We start from the raw sequence: 17,075 nt of genomic DNA, 5'->3' as shown, positions 1-17,075 counted from the left end.
GGTTAAGAGATATGGCTCCCTGGGCTCCAACAGTGAATGTTTTCACTCAAGAAGTGGGAAAGGGGGAAGGGACTATGGGCTGCCTACAGTACCTGTAAATGAATGTTTGGAAACTAAGTATGTGAGAGAGGTGGGAATAAAAAAAAGCCACCCAAATGGTGTGTTGGTGGTTGCCCACTCACCTCGGGTGGGAAGAGGAAGGATGTGGACACGACCACACGGTAGCATGCCCCACGGCACAAGAAAGAGAAGAAACTGGCTGCGGCTGCTAAGTCAAGGGGTCCCCAGAGCTGAAAGGAATGCTGTCAGCAATGAAGACATACAACTCTGAGTAGACACAAAAAGACAAGAGTTTTCTGAGCACAAGTTGCGCAGCTGATCAAAACCAAAAGTAAACACGAAGCACTGCTTCCTGGCATGGAACCCTTCTCTCCCTCTAAACTTAATACATCTGGCACCTCCCCGCTGACCTCAGCGGCTGTTAAGGGAAAACTCAAGTGTGATGGGGAACTCTGGGGAAGAAAGGAACTTGAACCTTTATGGCTGATAGATACAGGTGCCCAAGTGACATGCTACCCGGCAGTCCCTGAGGAAAGTGAGTACTGGGCACAGGGTGGCCAAAGGTACCTAGGGCTGCAGGGCACTGGGGAGATGCAGTGGCATGCAGAGGGCAAATAGAAAGATCCCTGGAGCCTGGGTAACTTCCAGATATTGGCAAGAGAACAAAGGAAAAGCTGGCCCTAACACTGAAATGAAGAGCCAGAAAAAAAAAAAAAAAAAAAAACCCTCCTTGCCTGCTGCCCTCTCTCTGCCCCTTTCTGAGCTCCCAGTCAGGGAGATCACATCAACTCCTGGCAACTGTTAAAGCCCCTAATGTGAAAGTGTTAACCTTCTTGGTCCATGTTCCCATGGAGGAAAAGTGACTGAAGTCAACTGATAAAATTGGAGCAAACCTGGCAGAAAGGGAAAAAGTGACCTTGTGGGTGGGGCCCAATGGCCCAATTCAATGTACTATTATTATAAAAATACACAATTGGCATCGCTATGTCATGAGCTTAAACTTAAATGCTCATAAAGTACCCGAGAAGATTCACCATTCAGGGTATTGCTACAAGCAGAGAAATGAGACAGGCTTCCTGCCAACCACCACCATGCCCTACCCCATCCTACCCAGCAACAGGCTGGGACCGAGTGCCTCTATACAGTGACGCCTCAAATGTTCACTGTACGGGTGGTATTTAGATATTACAAGGTTGACAAGTTAGAAGCCTCTCTCAACGGTCCCGACTGTGGCAGTTTTCTTCCTGACTATGGCATTATCTATCTCAAACTATTCACCAATAGAATCAACTGATAAGCAAACGAAATTCAGAATGCTGTTTGCCAAGTAAAGTTCTTTGAGACCATTTGGATAGACTCATAGCACTCGGTCCCTCTGGGAGTCAAACAAGCAAATGCCGTCTCCGTGCCCACCACAAAGAAGGCTCAGCTCCTCGGTAAGCCTCATTCACGACTGGAGGCAGGACGTGATGCCACCAATGGCAGCTCCCAGATAAGAACACATCACAAGCACAGGGACCAGGACAACCTTGTTTCAATCTGACTGATCACATGCTTCTCTTAATGTCTGAGGAGCCTTGGATTTTGCCATGTATGACAACTGAGGCTGCAATTATTGGGTGACAATACCTGTATGACTTAAATTTATGGTTAATTCAAATCAGGGAAGCCAGGTTCATTGTGATTCTGTTTGCACAAGCTTGGTTGCTCAGTCGTGTCTGCCTTTTGTGACCCTCCCTCGTGGCTCAGGTGGTAAAGAATCTCCCTGTAATGCAGGAGACCTGGGTTTGATTTCTGGGTTGGGAAGAATTCCCTGGAGAAGGGAATGGCAACCCACCTCAGGATTCTTGCCTGGAGAATTCCATGGACAAAGGAGCCTGGCAGGCTACAGTCCAGGAGGTCACAAAGAGTTGGACGTGACTGAGCGACTAGGAACATACAATTCAAATCAGGTTTCACAACAAATACTGAAATATAGTGACCTGGGCCTGTTGGGGTTACATGTGCTCATATGTGAGGAGCGTGGGCCACAATGGTATCTCCACTAGGGATGGGGGCTGCCTTTGGCCCATCTATAGCCTCCTGTAATTTTTGCAATGACACCAAAGATAAGCAAGTCAGTCAAAGCTCCCTTGCATGGCTCATTATGGACAGCAAATTATAGACTACATTCTGGCTAATAAAAAGACCTACTGGTCCTCCTTGGAATTGACATTTGACTCAATTCAAGATGCTGGGGAACATGGCTGAGGTCAATACTGCAGACTGATTTTATCCTGCTGCTCAGAGTCCATTTTGGTAGCCTTAATTTAGTTGCTATATGAGACCAACTGAGTGGTTTGGTATGCAACAAAGTAACCTCTTTGCCAGAGTAATCAGAGTAGCCAACACTCCCATGAAAATTCGAGTCTGGCCTAGAATTGTTGACGAGTGAGTTGCTGGAAGAGGCTCTCCACCATGGGCTCTGAGTCCAGCCGAGAATTGCTGACGAGTTGCTGGAGGAGGCTCTCCACCATGGGCTCTGAGTCCAGCCGAGAATTGCTGACGAGTTGCTGGAGGAGGCTCTCCACCATGGGCTCTGAGTGGCACTGCATGCATTCTCAGCGTGCTATGGCCTAGCTTTAAGCAGCTCATGTCTCAGGCTTGTGTTTACATGTTTCAGGCATGAGGAAACAACTACTGTTGGACAAAGAACAAGATGATTCTGCTTAAAAAAAAAAAAAAAAAAGATGTTTCTGCTTACTATAAAAGCAGTGGCGACCCCAAGCTCAGTGCTCTGCCAGAACACAACACGCTGAGTGTGCTGGTTTCCATCAGGGGCCCTTTGTGTTGCTCTTGTGGGACTTAGAGAAATGGGGACCTGACAGAGACCAACCCAAAGCTCTGGGTACTGCTTTTGCTGTGAATAATGAAAGTCCTGTCTCTGATCCAAGCATCTTGTGTATTCTGTAGCATTCCATGAAAAGTTTAACAGGCTAACTTGTGAGATTATAAGTAGGGTGAAATCTCATATCCTGCACAATTATTGACACATATCAATTATCTTCTTCTTGGTAAAAGCTGACATTTCAGATACTGAGACTTAACTACTGGAAAATTTATTATTAGCATGACATGTTACCAAAGACAATTTTCCAAAGACTTAGCCAATACCTTTACAAAAATAAAAAGCCTTCTGATTCCTGTGAACTTTTCTGTGTGTGTGCAAGTCCAGTGATAATTTCACTGTCTGTCTGAAGTACTAACAATACTAAATCCAGAGCTCGGCGCCATGCCTCAATCTTTGGTGTAACAACGTCATAAACTCTTGGAATTGGTTCCAGCTTATCTGAAACGCCTGAATTTAAAATTACACTATTAAGTTTACTATATTCATTCAAGATGTAAGATGAAGGAGAGCCAGAATCTACAGCATTTTGTAGATGACGCTGAATGGAAGTGGCGGCTTCAGAGTCTGAAGAGTAAACAGCAGTGTTACGCAGGAGAGTTGAGAGGTACCTGTGCCATCCATCTGCCAGGCTTTTAAGCACCGTAGGTCTGTACAGTGCTGCAGATGAGGCCAGCCAAGAGGAAGTGTTATGCAGCCATCCTGAACAGCCTTGATTTCCTTTATTCACAGACTGTCCTGCGAGACTCTGAAGATGGGTAAGACACAAAAGCTCAACTGCGCCACCTCCAGGGAAGACCTTTTGCTCTTTCAGAGCGTAATACAGACGAGAGGCACAAGTCCAGAACCGGTCTTCTTTGGTTTGCATCTGGGCAGTGACTGGGCTAGTCAGCACTACTGTAACCAAATTAATTCCTTCTGTTTTTAACACGACTGTCATTCTGCTGATCCCATCTACAGTGTCAGAGGGAACGCTTCTCCACGTGGTCACAGAGACCCCACTGCCCACACAGTTTTCATTCATGTGTGTGATGTAGGCCACCTGCACTGCTCCCGAAGCCTCTGCGAAAGCCTGCAGCACACTCTCAGGCACCGATTCAATTACCAGCCGCTTACCATCTGCGCATTTTTCAGCTAAGCATTCAGACACATTTCCTCGTGCCAGGACAAGGTTCACATTGAACTTGATTAACACTTGTAGTACATGATCTGTCCACAGTTCTTCTGAGCTGTCTTGTTGCACCTTCACGCTTTCTGACACTGTTTTAATATTTGTAGGCTTATTAAATCCCAGATGGCGGTAATTCTCAGTGAGGTCACCCTCAACAAGAACTATACGGACTGGCTGATTCTGCAATTCTTTGATCAGAGTAGCACTGGACATTGACAGAACAGTGATGTATCCTGGACAGACACAAGACAAAGTATCAGGTAAGCCCGGTAAGCAACAAGTGAAGATTCTTGAAATATCAAAGGGGAGCAGCACAGTGTGGCCGCCTCGTCGCATGCCTGCATTCTGATGCTGCAGCCGTACTGCTTCGGCCACTAGCCTCATGCTGCTGGGGTCTCCGTGGCTCAAACCCACCTCCAACTCTGCCAGATCGCTACATCTGTAAGTCTTAGGAGCAGCTGCACTAAGTTGTTCTAGAAATTCACCTGGCTTGCTTATCCATTGATGATGATCTGTCCTACTAAAATGTCTACTGTGGGTTAGGACTGACTTTCGGCAGCGGGTATCTGCAAGCAGGTTGTTTTTCAGAGTCTGAGGAGTTTGTGATGTGTTCTCATCTGCTTCAAACCTAGCCTGAAGCCTAGATAGTTGAGGTGATTTAACAGGTCTCCCAGAAAGCCTGCAAAAGGCCAGTAACTGAGAGGCAACATCTTTGAGATCATGCTCTTTCTGGACCAAACCAGTACCTGAAGGGATGTGTAGAGAAGGGTCCAAGCTGACACTAAGTCCAGAAAACGTTTCTGTGCTGTCTATATGGTCACATACACTGTGGACAGGCACTTGAAGCGATTCTACCTCTTCAATGCACGAATTCAAGCCTTCTGACATCACAGACACTATTAATGAAATGGGGACGCCCAGATGAAGACATTCTTCGGCAGCACTGCTCCAGGCACCAGCAAGAAACAAGAGAGTACTGGTTCCAGTTCTGTATGTCTTGTTTTGTGCCTGAATTGCTTCACTGAGAAGCTGTCCCACTGCACTGGTTAAATCCAAACTTTCAAGAAGCCTTACTGCTGAGCTAATTAACACACTTTCATGGCACTCTTCGTCTATAATAAATTTGGATGATTTTACTGGGCCTAGGAAAGTTCGTCCTGTTTCAGCAAAGGATGAAAGTTGTTGCAGTCCCGTGTGCCTTCTTTTGTTTATGACTCTGCAATCCATCACCAAGAATCATCATCTGCAAATAAAATTAAAACTTGGAACTTTATTCAGGGTAATTCAGGGTTCTAAAGGATGCTTATTAAAAGGAAAATAAGATATGGTTCCTGCTTTTGAGGAGTTTCTGATATATGTAGTTTTCATTAAATATGGCCAGTGCAATTACACAGCATTAATGATAAAGGCAAGGGTGTGTGGAGGAGGAACACTTCATTCAACGGGGGAAGTGGATTATAAAGCAGGCAAGAGGCAATACTTCCAGAAGAATGTAATGCTGGACGTGAATAATTCGAAATAATTAGCAAGCTGAAGGAAGTAGTAGTAAATACACTATATGTGACAAAAACAATTTACTGGGATAACACATGTAATTTAGTTTCACGGGAATATAAAACAAGCAGTAAGACAAAGTGATAGAAGGAAAGAGGCTGAATCATGAAAGGTAGCAGGCACTGTGTCAAACCTGATCCTACTTATCATGGGAAATATGGAAGTGTTTTAAGGGGAGAAGATGAAGAAACACCTTGATGTAGTGTTTCAAAGCACATACTCTGAATCTAGAAGTCTGGGTTTGAACTTGTCTCTACTGCTTACTAACTGTGTGGCCTTCAGCAAGTTTCTTAACATCTCTGCCCTGTTTTCATATCTGAAAACTGAGGATAATAACAGAATCTACTTCATAGGGTTATTATAAGGTGTTAAGCGAGTAGATAGTTCTTAGAATAGTGCCTGGCACATAATTAGTGCTTATGAGTACTTACAATAATACATTTATAACATAAAATTAAGCAAACAATATTAAAAATAAAATTAAAAATATAAAATGATAACTTTATTATTATTATTATTATTATTAGTGCTCTGGATATATTACCAGTCTGGTAACAGTGTAGACTGGATTGGATGGGTGCCAGACTGTGGGCAGGGAGGCCATGGTTATCCAGATGAGAACTGTGCAAGAGGGATGGAAGTGAAAGGATGGATTTGGTTATTGATTAGAATATGAAGTGGGGGGAGAAAGTACTATTTAAAAGGAAGTTCAAGAGCAATTAGACTTTTTCACATAATATTTCAGAATTCACATCTAAAATTAGAGGCAGAAGTTATAAGAAGAAGTCTTTAGTCCAATAAAAGAACTTGTTAACAAAGTACCCTCCTATTGATAAGCCATCTGTAAAATAACCTGAGTCGTGAGGTACGAGCTCTTAAAGTACTAGAGCTAAACCTGTAGATGACACACACTTCTCTTCCAACTCTAAGCCTTTAATTTCTTTAACTATATATTTTTTATTATAATCTTTTAAATTCAAAATATCAAAAAGCAAACAACTCTCAGAGTCTTGCTTTTCCTCTAATGCTGGTCTCGGCACTGGTAAATTTGTTCCTATACTACCTATACTACTGAGATGCACCTCTGAAGCTAAAGAGTACCACAGTTCAGATACATCTCAGAATCAGCAGAAAGTCACAGCATAACTGTTGCTCAACAGCAGCTTCCTACAGGCTTTCAAGGGCTAAGGAGAAAAGCCAGTACAGCCCAGGAAAATATATTAATATAACAAATTGTTTGAACTTGGCTTCAAAACTTCTTCTGTGAAATTTTCAATTCTGTAAAACAAAAATAAAACTCTTGATATATTCAGTTATGTCTCTAGACAGCATCAATGTATACTCTAGATATCAAGAATGCTGAGCCCCATCCTGTCTTACAGTTCCCTGATTTTACCATATTTTTGCTGTCCTCTACCCCAGACAGGGAAGACTGAAGGCAGGAGGAGAAGGGGCGGCAGAGGGTGAGATGGTTAGGTGGCATCACTGACTCAATGGATATGAATCTGCACAAACTCCGGGAGATAGTGAAGGACAGGGAAGCCTGGCGTGTTGCAGTCCATAGGGTCAGACAAAGAGTCGGACATGACTTAGCAACTGAACAACAACAAACCCATTCATCAATTCTCTACTTATCCAGTTTAAGTGCCCATTTGCCAGTTATTACAATCACTCTCTAGTATATGCACCCTCAAAGTCCTTCTCTTTCTTTTGGTTCATCTTACTCACCTTGCAAAACCACTAATCTTGATGAAATCCAACTCTGTCTACTCCATGCTTACATTGAGGCAGCTGAAAATAAACAGAGAAACAACCAACCACACTGACTGGTGTCATTTTAAGTTCATGACTTCAAACTGTAAGTGGCCCTTAATACTGCCTGGCAATCTAATTTCACAATCCACTTTTCTCTTTTATTGTTATTAGGTTCTATTTTCAAAAGTTTCATTTACCCCTGAATACAAAGGATATTTCATATTTCTTCTAAAAGCTTTATGGTTTAAAAAATTCATCTAATGTAAACCTAGCCACTTTAAAGTACACATTTCAGCGGCACTTTGAACATTCACAGTGTTGTACAATCACTAACTTTATTATCTTGTTCCAAAACATTTCCATCATCCCCCAAGAGAAAACCCTGCAGTGTTAGCATCATGCTTCTGAAGTTCATCCACACTGGAGCATGTGCCAGTATTCCATTCCTTTTTATGCATGTAGGTCAGAGACTATCATTTTGTTTATCCATTCATGGGCATTTGGATTGCTTCTACTTTTGGATTACTGTGAAAAGTGATACTAAAACATCTGTGTACATGTTGTTTGAGTATCTGTTTTCAATTCTTTGGGGTACGTACACACCTAGGAGTGGACATTTGGTAATTCTGTATGTGTTTCTGTGGAACTGTCAAACTTTTCTGTAGCAGCCAAACCATTTCACTTTCCTACCAGTAATGTACAGGCCTTTAAATTTCTCCACACTTTTGCTCTATTAGTTTCCTAGGTCTACTTTACCAAATTACCCACAAATGGGTGGCTTAAAAACTACACATATTTACTATCTGATGGTTCTGGAGCCTAGAAATCTGAAATCAAGGTATCTGCAGGGCCACACTCCTTCTGAAGGCTCCAGGGAAGAATCCTCTGTGCCTCTTCCAGCCTCTGCTGTTCCCAGAGGTCCTTGGCTTTGCCAGCACAACGCCAATCTCTGCTTCCCTTTCACACCAGTTGCTTCAGAAAAATTTGTTGAAAAGATAAGCTTTAAAAGCCAAAAGTTGCCTTTTGCTTTTGTTTTTCATTTCTAAGACATTTTGGGAGCTTACTAAGTAGGAGGCAGTTTACCTGCATCACAGAATGTAATCTTCACAACAACATGATTAACTTATTACTGTACTGTAATTAACACACACATATATAAATATACTACCATTAATCTTTTAATTACATACAAAATGAATAATAATTAAATAATATATAAAATTTTACAGCTAGTAAGTAAAAGGTAAAGAAAAAAATCCATGTTTGTCTAATGCCTAAGTCCCAGGTTATTAACTACTATACAGTACTGCTCTCTGGGGGCCCCTCTATTCAGCATGATAGTAACTCACTCTCTTTTGTTAGAATCTTCCACTGCACTTCCCACTTCAAAGCTTTTATGCTTTCTTCCAAGCCTTGTTCATACGCTTAACATGGATAAGCCTTTTTTTTTTTCCTCTCAGGTGTCAGTGTCTCTGTTTATGGTTTCTATACTATGCTTTCTATACTGTTTGTTTATTTGGCTCTGGGCATGTGGGATCTTTAGTTGGAGCACAAGAACTCTTAGTTACGGCACAGTTCCCTGACCAGGGATTGAACCCAGACCCCCTGCATTGGGAGCTCAGAGTCAGTCACTAAAGCATCAGGGAAGTCACTCTGCACTATGTTTAAGTCACAGAATGTCACTGACTGTAACCATGCTGTGCTCAGTTGTGTTTGACTCTTTATGAATCAGAAATGCCAACCCACTCCAATATTCTTGCCCGGGAAATCCCATGGACAGAGAAGCCTGGCAGGCTACAGTTCATGGGGTCACAAAGAGTTGGACACGACTTAGAGAATGAACAACAGCAACAACTAAAGTACTTGGTTTAGAACACTAAGACATGCAAAACTTCTCAGGAGTTGGATTTTTAAAAAACTTAATGTCTTCTGAACAGGTATGATCAGCTACAAAATCAAGAGTTTGCCTAGCTCCAACCCATACAATGTGGGAGACCCAGGTTCAATCCCCGGGTCGGGAAGATCTCCTGGAGAAGGAAATGGCAACCCACTCCAGTACTCTTGCCTGGAAAATCCCACGGACAGAGGAGTCTGGTAGGCTAGAGTCCATGGGGTCGCAAAGAGTCAGACACGACTGAGTGACTTCACTCACTTTAATCCATTCCCAATACAGTCTAATCATTTCAGTCCACTGCTTAAAACCTCCAACCTGGAAAATAAAGCTTTTATACCTATCTGTCACAGGAGTCCCTTATCAAAATAATCTGAAATCCTTTCACTCCTCTGTTCAGAATTCTGCAAAGCCCTCCCATTTTACTCAAGTGAAAGTCAAAGTCCTTACAGTGTGTTGAGAATCTGTACTTCTCCCCTTTACCTCTCTGTCTCCTACCACTCTATCCCGTGACCACTCTGCGCTGGCCTCCTTTCTGTTCCTGGAACATGTAAGGCATGCCTCCTTAGTGTTTCTGTTCTGCTTCTTCCCTCTTTCTGGGATGCTCTTCTCCAAGAAATCTATGGTCTCACCATCTTTATATTTATGCAAATATCCCCCTTTCAATGAGGTCTGTCCTGAGTACCCTATTTAACAATGCAAACTCCTCTTTTCCCTTATGGAAATCCCTACATTCTAGACTCCCTTTATCTGCTCTAATTTTTTTCCCATAACATTATCACCTTATAAATCAGTACAGTATATTTACTTAATTTACTATCTATTGACTATGTCCCTCTCTTGGAAAGTAATTCCTAGGAGGGCAGTTTTAGTCAGTGATGTACTCCATATACTGAGAACACTGTCTGACATATTACAAGTACTCAATAACTATCTGACAGGCGAATGAATGAACGGTTTTCACCACATTTATTATCTCACACTTGAGTACAGAAGTGAAACAAGATTAAACAGATGCCATTGTCAGCATTCCTCAACCATAAATTTAAGGTTCAGCTGCCCTTGGAGTCAACATAATTCTTATTTGGCACTTAGTTGAGGTCCTTTAACTGCTTCCAAAGTGTTCCTCCTTCACATGGTTGTCAGCATTAGCTTTGAAAAACACAAACCTAATCAGATCATTCCACTGACTAAAAACATTTATCTTAGAAAAAAGAATCTTTATTCCTAGCTTGATATATCTGACTTCCAGCTAATTTATAAGACTAATCTCTTCCACCTTTCCTTATAAACCCCATGATCTCACCACACTACAACACACATGTACTTTCATTTTTGCACATGCTATACTCTACTCTGAATATCCTACCCTTTCTTCACCTTGGCAAATGCTATACATCTTTCAGGACCTAAGGTCAATGCCTCACTTTTTAGTATAGCCTTCTCCAATTCCTCAAGGAGAAGCAGTACCTCCTTCTTGGGCTGCCAAAGTACTTTCTATATACATCTACTAAGGTGCTTAGCATCCTGAATTAAAAACGGTGTGTTTATGTCTGTGCCTTTCTCCCCCACTACTCTGTAGCTTCCCTGCCTTCATTCACCTTTATACTCTACACTCAGTTCCTTTCAAACTCACCCAATAAATGGCATAGTACGTGATACACAGGAAGCATTAAATAAATGTAGTAGATTTAAGAGTGATATGGGTTTAATATTTTTTCTAGATTAATATTATTAATGTTCTAGAGTAAAATTAGATTAGTAACAGCTATTTTTCAATGCTGAATACTTCCTAAGACCTAGAAACTGCAATCTACACCCATAATTGAAAAATCATTTTCACTATAAGTTAATATCCCAAATATAAAAGCCTAAATTATAAAATGATGCAAAAACAGGTTAACACATTACTCAGTCTTTTAACTGCCATGAGATCAAACTTGATCCAGCAAAGTCTAAAAATTACAGTTGTTTCCACTTGGTCATTATTCATTTCTGATTTCAGAAATCCCTTTAATACTAGTTGTAAAGATAAAGTGTATGTCCTTGAAACCAATCAAGAGCAACTTTCTCAGTGAGATTAATGGCCTGAAAAATCCATATATACTATAATTAAGTGGCTGAACATTTTCTTAATTCACAAACTATGTTGAATTTGCATCATTTTAATTTCCACTGGGGTACCTTTACACATAAAAATCACTTCTAATATTAGTCAGCCCACCTACTTTCCAGAATCCTAATGAGTTTCTTTTCCCAGTCAATGATTACAATGCATGTAATGTGCCTGGGATATAATGTAAACAAAACAAGATGTTGGCTTTGGAAAACGTGCCATGTTTCTACTTACTGAAATAGAGAAGTGATTTGGGAGACTACTTCAAGAATATACTTTGCACATTTTTCTTTCCTTACCTTCAAGAAGATAAGGGAGATAAAGGGAAAACCCTATGCAAAAGTTAATTCTTCCTGAATCCAGCGCTGGAGAATCCAGTATGATTTTTAGAAGTTACTCTTGAGAAGGCACTGCAGGAGGTATAGAGTCCAGGCGTGTAAGCAATTAAGCGTTGGAAGTTTTAAGAGACTATCACCTCTTCATTCCTACTCCCCAAACTTAAGCTGGCCCCTGACTAGATTCAGACATGGGCTGAACCAGTAAGTCTGGCCCTCAGGACAAGAATTTGCTTTGGACATCTAAATCTCGACGGTTACTGAGTCAAATGGATTATCAGGCTACCTATGCTGGACTCAAGTGAGGATCTATGCTTGAAATGGTCGGAAAACCAGCCAAATCTTGGTAAGAAGGAATCTTCCCAATGGAACAGTTGAAGGTGATAATGTGGTGGTGGTGATGTGTGTGTGTGTTTTGGGGGTGGGGGGGAGCGGTAGAAAAGGCTGATAGGGACTGCGCATGGGTCCAACGTGCAAAGAAACGCTACAACACAGGTAAAAACTCTTTCCTATGCCAGGAGTTTTCATGTGAATCCCAAGGGCCCATGCACACAGCACGCCTCTCCTGTAAAGAAATGTTGCCAACTAGGCCAGAATCCCGGCAAACCACGGAGAAGGGAAGCGGTTAAAAGCCAAGGCCCAGGCACTGTAGAGGCTGAAGGACGTCTAGCGGCGCAAGCCAAAGGCAGTCCCCTTCGACTCTGGTAATCTGGCCGGATGGTAAACCTATACCTGCACCAATTTACTAGGCCCTAGAGCCTCATCCTTTCCTCCAGGCCCCAAGAGCTCCCTCACATCTCCACCAAAGACTTACCACTTGGTAGAAACACCTCCCTACTAACCTCGCTCTCGTCTCCATCCCTACGAGACGCTCCCCGACATTCTGCTGGCACTGGGAAGCCAAAACGCCAGTGTAAAGAACCTTCCCTTACGCCTCGTATTTTGCGCAAGCGCGCGGCGAGCCCAGCTGGGCGGGCTGGTAGTTTTGGTTGCTAAGAAACCAGACGGAAAGTTCCTCTTAACGGTAGGCGGGGAAAGGCAGAGCATAACTCTACTGGTAGAGACTAGAAAGAGGGGGCGGGCCTCGAGGGTCTTCTTTGCTGCTATTGGGTGAAACGACTGTCAGTCAGTGGGCAAAAGCCTGGATAGGCGGGGCTGTAGGCGAGATCTGTGAGAGCGGCCTTAGCAACGGCTTACGGGCGGTGAGCTACTGTTGGGCAGCTCGGCTGGCGGGTAAAGCTGGGAGGTCCCGGCCGGGGGCGCCGGTTGGAGACATGGTGAGTGCGAAACTGCACCTTCTTACTGAGGCTGAGGCTGAAGTTTCTCCCTGAAATAAGGAAGTTTTGTTTGGTTTTTGAAATGTATTATTCGCCTCCTTTCATTATCCTCGAACGTCATTAGTAACCGTCCATTCGTCGCCGAGTAGAGCGCACTGTCCGTGGCCCTAGGGACGGAAGAGCGGTTCTCCAGTTCATTTTTCCCCTCTTCAAGCCCAGCGACCGTTTTACCAATGGCGTTGGAGACAGGAACCACTCGCTAGCCAGAAACGAGTTGAATACAGAGAATAAGAGGCTTTAAAACTGTTGAAGGATATGGGCCTCTAGGAAAGACATACGGAACTCTGAAAAAACTGGCCGGGGAAGCTCTGACCTCTGCCATTGGAACTACTGAAGACCACACCAGTGTAGCTGCCGTCCAGTGATCAAGAATCCTCTGCTCCTACGACCAGCTCTTAAGATATGTGAAGCTGCTGTCTAGATACACAGTAACATGGAATCTCTGATACTACTGCCTCTTATCCCAGAGCTGAAGACAAGATACTGAAATGAGGCTACAGCAGAAAATGGCAGATAGCAGGAAGATGACCTCCATCTTCTCTGGATATTGATAATTGGTCCAACCTTTATTCTCCAGATCCCTGGAGTAGTTTTTTTAACCTGAAAAATGTGTGTTTTTTTTTTCATTTCCCAGTCTGTAATATAGATAAGTATGTGAGAAGGTGGGAAAAGATACGATGTTTCAATCAACCATATCGCACACATTTTATTATGAGACATACAGGCACAGATGAAAGTAAATATGCCTTAAACACTGCTGTTCGGATATACCAAGTAAGGCCAATTTTTTCCCATATAACAGCTACTGTTCTGGCATGTCTTCTTTGCCTTTTCTGCTTCTCAAAGGGCACTAAAGTTGAAAGAAAAGCCCAAGATGTAAAAAAGAACCAGGCTTTCCACCAAGATATAAATAACGAAAAGCATAAATGTTAGCAAAGGGAAAGGGGGAAATTCTTGAGGTTCATTATATGGAATAGGATGCTTGAATATGTTTATTATATTTAGTTAGTCCGTTAATTCTGGTTCTGGTACTTCTCCCAGTTACACAGTTTATCTTTCACCCACAGGCATCCAGACCAAGTTCAGACCAATGGAAAAAAAGTGCAGCAAAAACTGAATTGAATGAAACTCAAAAGCAAGAAATTAAAGAGGCCTTTGATTTATTCGATGTTGATGGGTCTGGAACCATAGATGTGAAAGAACTGAAGGTTCTGAAATTACTTCTAATTCTGAAACATTTGAAAAACCTTATCATTGATTTGTTGCAATCTTTAAGTCTTTCGTTAACAGTAGCTTTCTGAAAGCTTGATATAAAATATTTTAAGTGCAGACACCTACCCTTTTAGTGTATAGACCTGGCCTGCACTAACCAAAATAGTATCTTGTTAAGCATTTTACTCTTGTTTTATGAATGAGTAGGTCAAAGCCTTAGTGATAAAGAACCTGCTTGCCAATTCAGGAGACATAAGAGATGCAGGTTCAATCCGTGGGTTGGGAAGATCCCAGGGAGGAGGGCATGGCAACCCACTCCAGTATTCTTGCCTGGAGAATCCCATGGAGCCTGGCAGGCTGCAGTTCATAGGGTCGCACAGAATCAGACATAACTGAAGCGACTTAGCAGTCATGCACACACATAGGCCAAAGCCCATCATGAGATTGGAACCCAAGCGCGCTGACCTGACTTTCTAGGTTTAAGCTAGTCCAGAGTAAAAAAGAGAGACTCTAGTAATTAATAGGTTAATTTAAGAGCTAGGAATGAGACTGTGGCCTATTATAACTTATTTACTTTCTATTTCAGATTGCAATGCGGGCCTTAGGATTTGAGCCAAAGAAAGAAGAAATTAAAAAGATGATAGCTGAAACTGACAAAGAAGGAATTGGCACCATTAATTTTGAAGAATTTTTTGCCATGATGAGTGTAAAAATGGTATGGTAGTGATTTTGCTTTTCAGTGAAATACAAGTAATAACCTTCTACGTTTTTTGGCTGGAGCAATCAGAGGAAAATATACACATCTTTAAAGATGGGTAGGATTTAGACAGATAGGAATAACAAGATTAAAGATGTTTTCAGGGTAGTAGTGAAGACTGTCCAGTGTGAGAAGAGGATTTTTGTTAGGAAATAATAAGGATATATGACTGGATAGAGAGAATGGGGCCAGCATTTTGAAGGGCCAGCCTTGAAATCAGCAATTTATTGCCTCTTTTTCTCAGGCATAATCCTAGAGAGCACTGAATGAGACGACATCCCTATTGTCTTGGAGCTTACATTTTTGATGAGGGATCTCACTTACCTGAGGTCAATAAGAGATAGATTCTCTTTGTCACTCTGTGGCTCTTCCACTTAAATAAACCCTGAGTTTTAGTACCTTGAGGGCAGATGTGAAGGCACTGGAATAATTGCCAAAAGTCAGAAGAGCAGTAAATAAAGCTCAGTCTATCTGCTATCTTTCTAGTCTAGACCTCACCTATACATCTAGACTGATCAAATAAATAAATGAAAGACTAATGACATTTAGTTATTTCTGTTTTTAAAGAGTGAAAAGGATGAAAAAGAAGAAATACTGAAGGCTTTCAAATTATTTGATGATGATGATACAGGAAGTATATCACTGAACAATATCAAGAGGGTTGCTAAGGAGCTAGGGGAAAATTTAACAGATGATGAACTTCAGGTAAATTTCACTTATTTGTCTAATTATAATTATAACATACAATTTAATCTATATAATTTTTAGTTATATTCTTACTTTGGTTATATTAATAAATTTAAAATTTGGTTTTGAGTGTGTATTTGAATGTTCATTTCCTATTTACATTTCATTTTACAGGAAATGCTTGATGAGGCTGATCATGATGGGGATGGAGAAATAAACAAGGAAGAATTTTTGAAAATGATGCAAAAGACCACTCTTTATTAACACTGTCTTTTGTGCCTTCTGGAAAGTTGTTAACAAGTTTGTATTTGCTGTAAGTTGCATAATAGCTGAATATATTCATTTTCAGTGTTTAAGTTTATATACATAAACTGGTCTCTTGATGTCTAATCCATGTGAGAAGTTACATGTTGCTACCAATATGTTGTTAAATCTATAACATCAAGAAATAAAATGTAGTGACTTCCTTAAACTATGAAGAACAGTATTAATTATAAGTGCTATTTTTAGAGCCCCAGGTTCTAAAACTTAGATTTTTTATTTTACTTATGGAAATTGGCCCCACATCATAAGCCAGCCATCACTTTCCCTATTATTTTCCTTTTGTGCAACTCTAAAAAATGAACATTTGCTTTTTAACGGATTATTCAGATATGTAAAGTCTTAAATAAAACTGTCTGGCAGCATCATTATTTGCTAATTTTCTTTTTATAAAGAAATTTAAAGCAGCACTTGATGTCATCCATTTTTTCCTACACATTTCTTTAATAGCATTTCTTAAATAGCTGTGTCAGCATTTCTTTAATAGCTGTGTCCCTAGGACAGGTGCTGGAGATTTTACTTATGTTGTCTCAGTTACTCTGTAGAAGCAGTACTAAACACACAGAATTAACTCCATTCTACTACATATGAGAAAACTAAAGGTCAGAGAACTTAAATTTTAAAATTGCTAAAGATCTCAGAGTTCACTTACTTTTATCCCAGAACATATTAAAACTTACCTGGTTTTCCACATTTTCCTTCCTCTCCTGGGAGCAAGATCAAATCCAACAGTAGAGAGACAATTTAAAAACCTGCCATAAAGGTGGTTGACATTAGAATAATGCTTACTAAGAGAAAAATCATCTCAATCACTAATCAACATCAAAGATTTTTGGATTGTCTGCTAGTAGAAAGGGTTATTAAGGATCCAGTGAATTAGATGTGGATCTTACCATGTCTAAGTTGGCTGGTAGTTCCTGTGGTAGGCATCTTCTGAAGTGGTTCTCAATGATCCTAGTTTCCTGGTATCCCTGCCCTTCTGTAATCTCTTT

At 41.3% G+C, this 17,075-nt stretch overlaps 2 protein-coding genes across 7 annotated transcripts; one reads left to right on the top strand and one right to left on the bottom strand.

Annotated features, from left to right (window-relative positions):
- Positions 1-3,133: 3,133 nt before the first annotated feature.
- Positions 3,134-12,741, bottom strand: BBS12 (Bardet-Biedl syndrome 12). 5 transcript variants are annotated; one of them, XM_043902356.1, is made up of 3 exons: positions 12,612-12,735; positions 7,401-7,463; positions 3,134-5,361 (listed from the first exon to the last, which is right to left on the bottom strand). In XM_043902356.1, the coding sequence occupies exon 3, from the start codon at positions 5,343-5,345 to the stop codon at positions 3,216-3,218; it is 2,130 nt and encodes a 709-aa protein (XP_043758291.1). In that variant the 5' UTR covers positions 5,346-5,361; positions 7,401-7,463; positions 12,612-12,735; the 3' UTR covers positions 3,134-3,215. The 5 variants fall into 5 exon arrangements, with proteins under 5 accessions (XP_043758291.1, XP_043758292.1, XP_043758295.1 ...); XM_043902357.1 differs by having other exon boundaries at positions 12,584-12,722; XM_043902360.1 differs by lacking the exon at positions 7,401-7,463 and adding an exon at positions 11,734-11,844 and having other exon boundaries at positions 12,612-12,722.
- Positions 12,742-12,910: 169 nt separating this feature from the next.
- On the top strand, positions 12,911-16,447 carry LOC122694073 (centrin-4). 2 transcript variants are annotated; one of them, XM_043902353.1, is made up of 5 exons: positions 12,911-13,046; positions 14,174-14,314; positions 14,905-15,033; positions 15,643-15,780; positions 15,937-16,447. In XM_043902353.1, the coding sequence occupies exons 1-5, from the start codon at positions 13,044-13,046 to the stop codon at positions 16,024-16,026; spliced, it is 501 nt and encodes a 166-aa protein (XP_043758288.1). In that variant the 5' UTR covers positions 12,911-13,043; the 3' UTR covers positions 16,027-16,447. The 2 variants fall into 2 exon arrangements, with proteins under 2 accessions (XP_043758288.1, XP_043758287.1); XM_043902352.1 differs by lacking the exon at positions 12,911-13,046 and adding an exon at positions 13,064-13,880.
- The last annotated feature ends 628 nt before the right edge of the window (positions 16,448-17,075 follow it).

This window comes from Cervus elaphus, chromosome 5, assembly GCF_910594005.1.
Source record: "Cervus elaphus chromosome 5, mCerEla1.1, whole genome shotgun sequence".
In the NCBI taxonomy this organism is placed as follows: domain Eukaryota; kingdom Metazoa; phylum Chordata; class Mammalia; order Artiodactyla; family Cervidae; genus Cervus; species Cervus elaphus.
This window is presented reverse-complemented; position numbering and strand designations above follow the sequence as displayed.

Bases quoted from the DNA above. Each gene is read 5' to 3' on its own strand.
- BBS12 (XM_043902358.1), bottom strand. From the start codon at position 5,345: ATGGATTGCAGAGTCATAAACAAAAGAAGGCACACGGGACTGCAACAA.
- LOC122694073 (XM_043902352.1), top strand. From the start codon at position 13,818: ATGAGACATACAGGCACAGATGAAAGTAAATATGCCTTAAACACTGCT. The intron at 14,315-14,904 runs GTTCTGAAATTA...TTTCTATTTCAG, and splicing joins TAGATGTGAAAGAACTGAAG to ATTGCAATGCGGGCCTTAGG. The intron at 15,034-15,642 runs GTATGGTAGTGA...CTGTTTTTAAAG, and splicing joins CCATGATGAGTGTAAAAATG to AGTGAAAAGGATGAAAAAGA.